General features: G+C 44.5%; 1 protein-coding gene across 5 annotated transcripts in view; it reads left to right on the forward strand.

Annotated features, from left to right (window-relative positions):
- The first annotated feature begins 4,653 nt into the window (after positions 1 to 4,653).
- The window catches only part of plppr2a (phospholipid phosphatase related 2a), a 44,548-nt gene continuing 36,226 nt past the window's right edge, over positions 4,654 to 12,975 (forward strand). Inside the window, exons 1-2 of one of the 5 annotated variants that reach the window (XM_067477975.1) lie at positions 4,654 to 5,058; positions 10,551 to 10,672. In XM_067477975.1, coding sequence (XP_067334076.1) covers positions 10,604 to 10,672 — 69 coding nt within the window. In that variant the 5' untranslated portion in view covers positions 4,654 to 5,058; positions 10,551 to 10,603. The remainder of the gene's footprint in view (positions 5,059 to 10,550; positions 10,673 to 12,975) is intronic. The other 4 variants (XM_067477976.1, XM_067477977.1, XM_067477974.1 and 1 more) reach the window with 4 other exon arrangements.

Consider the following 12,975-nt stretch of genomic DNA (forward strand, 5'->3'; position numbering starts at 1 on the left):
ACCTTGAAGTGTGACACTTGTTTCTATGGTGTTTGTGTGAGAATACACAGTAAAATTAAGGTTTTCTAAGTACTGATGGTGATGTTCCTGACCTGCTATACACCAATCAGGCTTAACGTGGTTGGTTGAGTACTGGACTGCATTATAAGAGGAGGTGGTTCTAATGTTTCATTTTAAATTAAATGAGTTAATTCCACACACAAACAAAACTAAAAACAGTTACATGTAGGGAAGAAATGAGTGCAGCTTCACTTTGCTTTCCTGCATCACCTGGAATCCCACAAAGCAATTTGTTCATGTCCCATAGAAAAGTGGGTTAATCAGTAAGTGAATAATGAGTGAGGTCACAATAACACATCACTTAGTGGGAGCCACCAGTCACAATGTGGTTATTTCAATAGGTACACGAACCATAATGCTGTTAACAGTCTGTATGACATTAGACACAGATCATTGTGGTTTTTAGTCTCCTACCCTGTTCCCACATTCCAAAAGATGCAGACTCTGGGTGTAATACTTAAATATGTGCATTAATAAAACATGGACATATGATAAGATAATAAGCCCCCCGGGTCGGGCGTTTCCACCTCTCCAGGTGCAGACGTTGCTTTAAGTGTCTTTTGTTTTGTTTTCGTCTCTTCAGGTGATTAATCATCTGCGTTTAAAAGTAAAATGTGCTGAAATCAGGTCACTTTGTTGTTTACATCGTCTGCACACAGATTTTAGTGCCACACATTCTTCCATCCAAGTTGGGCGATAACAACCTGATGTGGAGTTTGGTGTATAAATGAGAATATGACAAAGTGTGACTGGAAAAGTCAGAACAGCCACAGTAGGTGGTTATTGGCAGAACAGGACACAACAACAGGCAGCAGCAGGAGCAGCAGCACAAATCTAGTGTCAGACAGAGCCGGGGACAAACTGGTGGCAGCAGTGATGCTGATAGGTGGTGGTGGACTCCAGCCTGGACTGCTCCCAAGCTAAATGGGCTTCTTTCCACCGCAGCCAGCTGGTCTCTGCTGTAACTGTGGGTGTCTGCTGGTTAGAGCTGGCTGGATATTGGGACACAGCAACCAGCTGCTTCCAACCGGCCAAGGCAGATGGCCGCCCACCCTGAGCCTGGTGCTGCTGGATGTTTCTTCTCCTAAAGGGAGTTTTTCCTCTCCAGTGTTGCCTAGGGCTTGTTCAAGGGGGATTAAGTGAAAGCAAAGGGACTGAAGCAGCTTCACAGAGAAGCTTAAAGTTCTGCGAATCATAAGTTGTAAGTTTATCACTCAGGATTCTGATAACAGCTTCAATAAACAGGTTCAGAGCTGCACAGAGATTCGATAAGATACGAAGAATGATTTGATGTGTGTTAATAACAAGTGCTGACCTAATTTGACAAATGCGATTTAATTTCATGCAGGTTTGCTACCTGTCACTTACACTGTCATCAGCTGCAATAAGCCCCCCTCCCCATCACCATCCCCAGCCACGAGTCCCCTCCTTTTCCATCTTATTAAAGAAACATTGCTCCATGTTCTGTGCCTCGGGACCCCATCTGGTGTGTTCACAATGACATGCATCATTTGCTTCTGTGCCTGAGGGGTTTACAGCAACCCTGCTTGAACAAAGGGCCACTGCACTGGACCCTGTTAAGGGGTGGGGGAGATAATAACCAACTGCAGCTCAGAAAATCAGATCACATGAGATGGAGTTTATTTTCCAATCAGCATGAAAGAGGAGAACACCTGCTGTAACAACCCCCCCCCCCTCTTAATATTTGCAGGACCCTGCCCACATGCTGTTATGTTGAGGGTCTGTAATGGCGTTTACCCAGACAGCTAGAAATTCCTGAAGTAAAAAAAGCAGCACGGCTTTGCTAAAACACAGCTGCTTTTATGAAACCTTCATTGTTACACTGTCTGTGGAGATTCTCCATCATCCAGGTGATGTTTCTTCAAAACATTTAGATGAGGTGTGAAACAATTCCAGTTGGTTCCAAACATGCACGTTTGTGACTTGGATGAAAAGGGCTTTTTCATCCTCATATGGCTTCACTAAAGAAAACACACCAGTCTGTCATGTGCACTTCTGTCTCTTCTGAACCGTAATTATGGTTCGCGACGCGTTTTGTCTCAAACAAAAGGCGACATGAGCCAACACAGCAGACGCTGTTCATCAGCACTAATTCTTTGACACTGACTTGGTGTGTGACGGCCATTAGTTGCTAGTTTTATAGTCATTTTTAAAATCTTCTTGTGTATATACTGTATACATGTGCTGTACTGTATGCAAAATAAGAAGTATTCAAACACACAGAGCCTTTGTTGTGTTGAAATATCTGAATTAGCCAAAGACCAAGTGGGAGGTGCAGACAAAGGAGACAGGATAGTGTAGGTATGTGGTCCTTTGTTGTCGAGCTGATTAATGAACTGCCCCTGCAGACCACAGCTGGAGGCATAATGATGCAGGGGGGTGTGTGTGCGTGCTGGGGGTGGTGTTTGGAGAATGTGTGGTGCTCATACAGTGTAATATATGTTTATATGTTGAGCTGGAAATTGGGTTTTAAGGTTGCGCTCTCATGTGCCCCGTCTGGCTTTGTCCTGTGGCATCATTCTCGTGTGAGTGAACAGCCTCATATCACTCTGCTACCTGTATGTAAATATGCAGCTGAAGGCAGCTGCTTAACTCGGCTCATAGACTAGACCCCAAAAGAAGCAGCTGCTGTTGAACTGACTGTTCATTTTCCAGTTTCAACAGATAAAGTGTTCATTAGTGATTTAGCTGCCAAAAGCCTGTTATTCACTGTTCCCACTTTGATGTGAGTGGTTTTGTGTTTTCAGTTCTTGTCCCAGCAGCAGATATCGGACCAAACGTCTTGCCTGAGTGCTCGTCTGATGTTTTATGACACTGAAGTGATGGTCTGAATTATTTAAGTGAGGCATGTCACAGTGCATCCAGCTGAACCACACATGCTGTGGACGTTTGCATGCAGCCGTGCAGCTGTGCAATGTGCACGAATGTGTAAACGTGTTAAGCAACACATAGAACTTTTGTCCCGCTCACTAAATTTTGTTGTTGTTCGGTGCACGTGCACGCTGCATTCAAGGGCCCGGTTTCCGTGGTAACAACAAATTAGCACAGCTCAGCCAAGGTCTCTCTGTTTTGCCCTACTGTGTCCTCCATCCCTCGCTCCCAGTTTTCTCCTTCCATTCGTCAGGAGCGTAGTTTTGGGGGGTGGGGGGTGGGTTCCATTCTAGGCTGGTGCAGCCAGAGAGGGAGTGGGGGGGTGGGCAGAGGGATGGAGCAGGGTATATGGGCAGGAGGAGGAGGAAGAGGAGGGAAGGAGACCCATGGGACACTCAGTCAATGTGCTGTAAACCATAACCACCCCACAACAGGCAGACTTCTCATTTCCACGACGCTCGAGTCCCAACTCACCAGAGCAGGGCAGCACACTCAGCGCTGAGGAGTGGGGGGGGGCATGACCCCAGTGAGGTGGGAATGGTGGAGAATGGTAATGATTTTTTTTTAACATGTATTATTCAGGAACAGTAAATACTGTAGATTCGAGAGGGTGAATGTTACATTTCTTTCCTACTTGAAACTTCTCACTATGTCAGTTTTCACGGGAACAGATGTCACTGATAATCACTGGGGTTCTTTGCCTCTTTCATCAAATCTAGGTCAGAAGCTGTGAGCTCATAAAAAGCCTGTGGTATTAATATGTGTGAGGTGATGCTATATTAATGAGGAAGCCACCAGCAGCCTGACAGAAACACCAGACGCTGACCTATTGATTCATTCAGCACGTCTGGGTCCCGGTTTGTTCTGCACTGAACACTTATCTGCTGTTTGCTTTGGGAACCATCATGCACTGGCACGAGCTGGTTTTCAGTTTTGTAGCTGAGATGGAAAAGTTGCTGTGTCTTTAAAAGCAACGTAATCCTGACCCTGTTACCTGAACGTCACTGAAAACACACCAGATCTTTCTTCTTGTGTTTTCTCCAGCTGTTTATCTTGGAAAACCAACCTCTACTATTTGTATAACAGTAAAGGAAGGAAAACTGCATTAGTCTGCATTTTCTTTTAAAAATGTGTCCTCTCTTTCGAGGGAAACCCGGTTACAGGCAGAATGTAAACACATTTTGTCGTCGGGGCACATTGATGCTGCTTCACAGTCACAAATAAACCTTGCTGTGTGGTACTTGACATACACACTGCAAATTAACACAATACTCATCATTTAAAATGCAATCAAAGGTAAAACACTGAAGGTCTCATCATCATCATCATCATCATCATCATCAGCAGCAGCAGCAGCAGCATCCACAGACAGTCCGCGATAGGTTTGTCTTTTTCTGGTTTTACTGGACTTTGGTGAAGGTTCTGAGTGAGGTGAGAGAGATGAGGTTTCCCACACATCTATGGTCTAGAGATCAGTTTGCACTGCTCCCCTCTCATCAGCTCTGACCTGGGATCTGTAGTCATGTATCTGCATGTGTGCAGCTTTCTTTGTCCCCCCCATCTCCTCATCCCTCACTCCTCTGATGTTTGGTTCATGGGTTCATGTCCTCCACTTCCACTCAGGAGCACAGGGAAGGCAGGAAAAGTGAGGGTGGACAGAGGGAGAGAAGGGGAGGGATGGAGAGAGAAAGCTTTGAATACAAATGAGCTGACACACATAATACATGCCCTGCCTCTCCTTCCTCGCCTCCCTCTCTCTCTCTCTCTCGATCACTGTCTCTTGCACACATGTGGAAACACTCTCCCCCCTCTCACACATGTTCCTGCGCTCTCTCTTCCTCTCATCTCTGTCTCCTTGCTGGAACAAATGGAGCACAGGAGGTAATTTCAGCCACTTAATGTGTTAATCTTCGTTGCTTGTTGGAACAAGCCAGTTAAAGGGAGGGTGAGAGGAAGATTTGGAGACGCTCTTTTACTCTTCACTGTGGACCAGGAGGCTGCAGGAGGAGGAAAGGACACACGGAAAGCTTTACCATCATCTGATCTGACATGGCCACTGCATAAGAATCAGGTGCCACGGAAACCGTCTGCGACGAAGTACTCGAGGTAAGGAGGTGGCACGTTTCCTCTTCTCTCTTCTTCTGGTCATTTCTGCAACAGAGCAGTCATGATGTGGAAGTCACCGCTCTGCTGGTTGCGTGCGTCTTCCTCTCGGTCTTTGAGTGGGTCGGGGTGGGGGGAAGAGTGTCTCTGGGGTATTCTGTGTTTTGCCGCGGTATTCCCCAAACAGAAGCCCTAATTACCCAGCGCTGGGTAAATCCGATTATGGTTTTACTCCGCTCTATTGCTTCGTTCTATTAATAGCAGCAAGGAATCGCCGTATGGTCAGAGGAGAGTCTCGGCTCAGGTGTCAGGATAGGTGTAGGTGTAGGTGCTTCCACTGTAGGCTGAGTGTGTGAATGGCTAGTGTGACTGCATGCGTGATGGAGCTTGGAGAGGGACAGTAGCTGGGCAGGAATGTCCATGCTGCACAAACACATCCAGGAAACGGCAAAGCAATGTGAAAGCTGAAGGACGGACAGTGACAGCACTGAGTTAAATCATTTACTTCCATCAATGCTCCACACTGGAAAGTCATCAGTAGTAGTCACATTAATATTATTGTGTTGTGTCAGAGTTATGTTTCTGGACTGACCGTTGGCTTTTAACGCTGCATTGCTGCTGCACGAATCTGAATGAATTCAGTAATTGTACCATATGTGCTGTACAACAATGTGCAGTAACAGTAGCACTAAGCATCATCCAGATTGTTAAGTCCAATTAGCCTTTGCGTGCATGTGCATGCTCACAAGCACTTGCGTGCGTGCTGTATGTCCTGGGGCAGGATGGTGGGCTGCAGAGGCAGCAGAGAGGACATATGGCTGCCTGGGTCTCTACACTTTGACTGAGTCCTCAGAGCAGCAGGGGATTCAGATGTCCTGCTTTCACAGTGTGCTTCTCATCTCCACCATTTTGATTTCATTCCGTCACGTTCTTTTGTTGCATTGTGGGTGTGTTACTGTGTGTGATTCACAGTCGGGACCTTTTTCTTGAACAGAAGCTGCTCCATCAGATGAAAACAAATATAAAACCTCTTGGTCTCCTCATTGAACCCTGGCTGTGAGGAGCTGATGTTGGATGACAACAGGCTCGAAAAAGTGAGGCTGTTCCGACAGTGGTTGCAGAGCCACAGTTTAAGTATGAAGCGGGTCCTGGGCCACATATGTCAGAATTCTAGCTCTGATATGAAAATTTCCCATTTACATTTTTCACTTCCACTTCATCGATGCTGGGAATGTAGCCTTTGTATCCGTGGCTGCATCTGTTCCTCATTATCTGTCCACCAACCTCAGTCTCTTTTGAGCGGTTGGTCAAATTTTCTCTAATTGATAGATGGACATCAGATTAGGCTCCTCTCCAGTCTCCTCCTCTAATCTCAGCAAGAGCAGATGGATTCTTCCATTCACACACACGTAGAGTCACTGCAGTGCTTTGACTTAAAATATAAGTTGTTGGATACAGTCACTTTACTGTATCTGCAGCTACTTTAACTCAATCAGTGGCAAACAGCTGCAACAAAATCACTGTACCTGCAATTTTTGCAACAAGTGGTCACTTTATCTGCGACTGCAGCAACTTCAACCTGCAAATACAACTGCAAGAAATGACACATTACCTGCAATCACTGCTATTAAAGTCAGTTTATCTGCAACTAAAATCCGTTCACTTGTGAACATTGTAAGTAACGTTTACCTGCAGAAAACACCACTGCAGTAAAAATCTGCTTACTGATTATTAGCAGCTTGCTAGCTAAGCTAACCAGCTGACTTCTGGTGACTCCAGCAAAGCTGGACACATTATCTGCTCTGCTAACTTAGTTAGCTAAGTTAGCTCAGGTTAAATGTTAAAGTAAATAAAAGAAACAATGTGACACCAGTGAAAGTTCTGTTATCAATTACAGCTACACTAGCAGCATTTAGCTAACGCTGTTTAGTTTAGTATATTTAATCATTATTATCTCCACTCAGTTTTTCTTTTCTTGTTTTTCTCTCCCAGAATAATATCTCCTCTTCATTTGTGTCAGATGCTTTTCCTTGTTTCATTCGAGCTGTGTGTTGGCACTGAATCATGTGCTGCTTGCCGCAGAGGGACAGTCGGGGTCTTAGGGAGGTTGTGAGACTGCAAACTGTGCACACAGTCAGTCCTGAACATAGTTCACCTTTGGTCAGCCCTCGGGGCCCCTACTGACCTGGGGCCCTAAGCAGTTAGGCCTGCTGGCACGGAGCATGTCTGTTTGCCACCACTGCAGCAAAGGTCAGTTTACCCACGAGCACTGCCACACGAGTCAATGTACCAGCTGTGAGGAAATTCACTTTACCAGTGATCTTCATTGAAGACTAATGGCATGAACAAGGTTATTAAAGAATCTCACAGAGACTCATCAGCCTTGGCCTGGGTTGTGTTTCCTGCAACATGGATGTGCTCATATGAGCTACATTAGTGCAAAAGATGGAGGAAAGATCCTTTTGTTCTATTATTTAGGCTGCCTCACTGGTATAAATGGGACAGGCAGAAAACAGGAACCAACATCAGTGTAACATACAGTAAAACCAGCTCCTCTGTGAAACAGTTTGATGTGAGTGGGACAGCTCAGAAGTTAGCGTTCGCCTGTGGGGACTTAACGTAAGCGTAATGGTTCTCATTCTTTCAGGGGAAGCCTCCCTGGCTCTGTGTCCCATTTAACAGATATTTATCATCAAACGCTTTCCCGCCTCATCGCTGGTCACCCGAGTGGTTTCTCCAAAAGCACAGTTTCATCCCGAGGACTTCTGCCAGCGTCTTTGAACTGCCTCCCACTGAGGGGAATGAAATGGTATCATCACACCATCAGCCTCCAGAGGACGACGAACAGGAACGATTCCTCCCTCCATCGGTTTGTGCCTCGGTTGCTTACTGCTGCTTTCTGTTACCTGGGGCTTCTACTTGTTCGCTCTGACAGATACTTTTTTCTGGATAACTCTCACACACACAGAGTCGAACAAACCCTCTCTAAAAGTGTTCATGGTTGGCACATTGTGTTGTTCTCAGGGCTGCTAAGAGCTTGGCTTCATGCCTTATTCATCCCCCAGGCTGATTCTATCCACCAGTGAAGAAGGAATTAGGAGGAAGAAAGTTCTCCACTCAGCAGCAGAACAGGTCAATCTGACAGCGATTGAGAAAGAAAAAAAATCTCTCTTCCTACCTCTGTGCTCGATCTACAGGGTACAACAACCACCAATATCACTGTAAAGTTAAATGAGTACAACTACTGCACAATACAGTTTGTTGAAGCCAAATTACTGTAAGACACAATTCCCGTTGATTAAACTAGGTTTATGTTTAAGAGTCAAGATTGACATTCAGTTTTCTGACAGTGGAAACTGAAATGTGTTCAAGTAAAATCTACATAAGCAAAGATGAAACCTTAAGGTATCCAGGTTCCAGTCTGGCTTCACCGAGGACCCTCGAGTCGTGTGGGCCCAGACCATTTGGCCACTAACTTGAGGTTCACGTGGCTCAAATCTTCTTCATGCTTTGTCCTCGTTGGTGCTCGGGGTGATGGGGAACCAGAGGTTTGCATAAATGCAGCTTGTCATTTGTTGACTTCACGCTAAATGTTGGAGAAAAGAACAGATCTGTGTTTTGTTGGTGGTGTTGATAGAATGATCAAAGGTCGATTTAATATGGCTGTGTTTCAAATCTGCATGTTTCCTGTTAATACAAAATGTAAAGTTCTAGTGATGTTAGTTTCTATGGAGACAGCAGATGTTCTTCTTTTTGATGGAGCAATTGTGTCCTGCACAACAAAAGCTGTTTTCAGACGTGCACTGCAATCCTGAGTGTTTGCACATATTGCTGTGGGTGAGAAGGCACATGAGCCCAGCTTTACCCAAACTTCATCTTAGTCCACATGAGCCATGTGTGAGCAGAGCAGGTTAGTGATCAGACTGAACAGGTGTGTTGATGATGGTTCTGTCAGGTGAGGATTTGTGCAGCAAACGTTTGTGTAGTGTTGAGCCTCCTGCACATTCTGACCCGACACCCCTGATTTCAAGAGGAGTTCTTCCTGGCTTAGACGGTCTCCCGCTGCGTGTTACATGTGTGAAACGTGTCCGGTTCGTGGAGGTTACAGAAAGTATTTGCGTCTGGTTGTTGTGTCACTTCATGTGTTGTCCTTTAAACGAAAGCGCCATCTTTCTCTGACTTTGCCAAAAGTGTTTGTTACCTACCTGTAACCACACACACACACACACGACATTCAGCTCTGCGTTGTCACAGTCCTGTACTTCACACGTTCAGTCCTGCTCAGGTCCACATCAAACATGGTGGATTCCATCTCATCCACATTCACTTCTTTAAGTTTTATCTGACCAAAGAATGTGCTGCCAATGTTTATAGTCTCCATGTCCAAGTCGTTTGCCTGCCAGATCCACCTGTCCACCTGTCTCCTATTCCCAATCACCCGACCCTCTCTGCCCACCCACACACCTGTTCCCATTTATCTCATCACCCCCCAGTATATTTACCTGCCACACCAGGTGTAGAGGTTTAGGCTTGGTTCCTGTCTGTTCTTTGGACTTTTGACTGGACCTCCCTGTGTGTTTGTCCCTGTAGGATTTTGAATCATTAAACATTGTGTTGAGTGTCTTTGCTTGTTATAAAAATCTGTCCAAGTTGACAACACTTGATTCACCGTTCATGTTAAACCCTAACGCTTAGTTTGCTGAGAGTTCACTGACAACAACCAGTGATGATGTCTGGGCCAGTGAGACAAAGCCGTCTTTCACCAAATGAGATGTTGCAGCTCAAAATGGCCCAATGCTCTCTGAGGGAGAGTTAGGTGATCAAAGATTGATAGCTATGAAGCAGAAATCCCAAGATGTTCAATTAACCTTCACTTATTGAAGACACGTAGTTCGGTTCAAAGATCTGTGTGGCTGACAAACCAAAAGTTGCATCTCAGTGACACAAACCCTTTAATTTTTGCACTTGGTGGAAGAACAGAGGCTTGTTTCAGTGAAGCAGAGCACAGCAGGATGTAGGTGTGTCAGATGTACAACACTGTGCTGCACACAAACCCACCTATCAACTGTCATTTCCTCGATTTCTAGCAGCTGCTTTATTTGTGAATAGTCACCGTGTGTGTACCTACCACAGAGAGCTGGACTGTGGCCCAGCACATTATATTTGCAGGTTTTGCTGTTATTCTCAACATAAGAATAAAACAGCAGTGAACTGTAGGTTCACAGCCCACAGTCACGATGAGACTTGACTTTTAATGCATCTGGTGAATATTCATGGACGCCGCATATGAATAAATGACAAAGTATCAGACAAACCATGTGCTGAGTGAGATAAACAAGCTGCAGTGTGATCGTTGCTGAGAGAAAGATCAGATGAAGCAAAGCCCTGGATCTGTCCAAAGCCTGTTTGTCCTGATTGGATTCCACTTAATCTGACACTCTGGACTTTACCTCAGGTTGGCAAACAGACTAATCGGGTTCCTCCTCTTTGTTCAGGCTCAGGAGGCAGAGAGCTGCACAGAAGGACGCTGAGAAGGACGGAGAGAGGGATGGCGGTGGAGGAGAAGCCCAGTGTGAAGAGCAGCAGCTCCATCGTCCCCTGCTTCCTGTTTGTGGAGGTAGGAAATATTTACACGCGTTTAGTCCTCTGATACTGTGGCTATTAACAAAATGTTAGCATCAACACTTTAAAAGCATAGAAAAGCCACTGAGGTGGCCCTTGGTGGAGGGGCGGGGCCACACCTGGCGGGCTGGGATTTGAACTTGCGGCATTTTACCATTTCCTTTGATGTTTTAAACTCTGACATTACTCTCTCTGCGTCTTTTACCATTAACTTGTTTTCCCTCCGAGGGAAACTTTTGAAGTTTCATTGCTTTTTGTACTTTGATGTCAGTGCCACAGGTCCCTGAAAGCACCTTATCTCCTACTGGTTTCACACTTAATTTTCTCAGTAAGGTGTAAGTCCTCGAACGCTACATCGCCATCCAAGCGTTACAGGCTACACAGATGTTTGGGACATGAGAATCACTTTTTGTCCCAGTTTACTTAGTATTTTAGCAAACTTCCATGAAATCACTCCGGAGTCGGCTAATTGTTTTTAAAACTCTTCTTAAATATGTAAAGTTTATATTTTCAATCTGATTCCCCTTAATTTTTTTGTCAGAATTTAGAAAAAAAGAGTTTTTCAAATGATGAATTCAATAAAGGACATTTAACTCATTAAATAATAAAATAACCAGCATGTATTGTTGGATTGTTATAGCTCTGCGAATGAATCTTTTGCAGCTGTAAAATAAAATAAAATTGATAAACTTACTGTCTGTCTTTAATACATGTTAAATTAGGTCATCGTTTATTTTCAAAATAATTAAAAACACAACGTGAACCATGTTAAAAGTTGTAAAATAATAATCGTACCCCTGTAGTTGTTGTTGTTATTATTTTATAATATTTGATGCCACTCACAGCCTTGATTTCCTTCAGGCTGTTTCCTGGTTTATCTCTGAGACTGTCTGCCCTCTGTGGCTCTGACATTTAACTTTGTGTCCAACCCCAGCAACAGCACTCTCTCCGGCTCGGTGGTAAACTTTTCACTCTGGGACAACTCAACAAACACTTTCTCTGTCGCCAACATCCCGGCTCGGTGGCCCTCAGCCTGCCCTGCTGCAGCACCAGAGGAAGCTGAGGCTTTGAAGAGTGGCTGCACTGTTGTTCTCTGGCATGTTGAGTGTTCTCCGGCCTATTTGTGAGCTGCATGATTCATCGAGGTGTTAGTCGATGTCACAGCACAGTCAGAGTGTATTTTCAGGAGCTGTGTACAGATCACGCCAAAGGTCACTGACTGCGACACACAAACACACACAAATGCAGCTTCATCCCCTGTGGAACATGGGCTCCTCACAGTTTTTACAAGCACTCAGACAGATGACTCAGAGGGCAGAGGAATCCCAAGTCTTCATTGAGTTTTACTGAAACCTGAACTAGTGAAACTATCAGACTGTATCAGATGGATCTCATTGGAAAAACATCAGCGTGCAGGTGCAGCATGCTGTGATGCAGGTGTTGCACTATGTTGTATTTACACATGTAGATCCACATTTGTGCTGAACTAAGTGGCTATTACTGCCTGTACTCTGTGCACTGTATTCTTGCTGAGCTAAGCAGATTCTCTAGATTTCAGGATGACGTGCCTGTCACGAAAAGAAACAGAAAGGACAGAGTTAGATAATATTTTATTGCGTCAAGAAAATATCACAAGATAAACAAAATAAAAAAGTCACAATTTGGTGAGAAATTTCACCCTTAACTAATCTATGTTATAATTTGTCACTGTGCAGAAAAACCATGATGGGAGAGTGTTAGTGATGCTGATGTTGCTTTCTGACAATCAGATTCAAGATTAAAAAAAAGATTACATCGCTTTTATCACTGATCTTCCACTAAATCATTGGCCAATGTTGAGACGATTACACCTGATATAATCTTATGAGCCGTGCTAAAAATTCTTATGACCGTGTCACAGCATAATTGACACCAGACACACTGACCACTGCAGAGCTGCACTCATACTCGTTTAAAATGACACTAACAGTTCTTGGAAACGTTGAATTTCTTATATCATTTATTGCAGCGTTAGAAACATCAATGGTCATTTGTTTTGTCATCTGTGGGGAAGCTGTCAAAACTGAATGAACTGTGGGGCTGAGGCTGTGGGGGGAGAGTGCTGAGGTGAAAGGGACAAAGGTGCAAACAATGAGAAGGTAATTACTGTATTTATTAAAAAAAACTTTCAGTGCCTAATTGCTGCAATTCGCATTAGAGTTCATGTGTCTTCACACAATCGCAGCTCAGTCAGATCAGAACACAAAGACATAATGAACATATTTTTCTGGACATGTGATTATCTCAGTTGTCAGTTGC

Source organism: Channa argus, chromosome 15 (genome assembly GCF_033026475.1).
Source record: "Channa argus isolate prfri chromosome 15, Channa argus male v1.0, whole genome shotgun sequence".
NCBI classification, from domain to species: domain Eukaryota; kingdom Metazoa; phylum Chordata; class Actinopteri; order Anabantiformes; family Channidae; genus Channa; species Channa argus.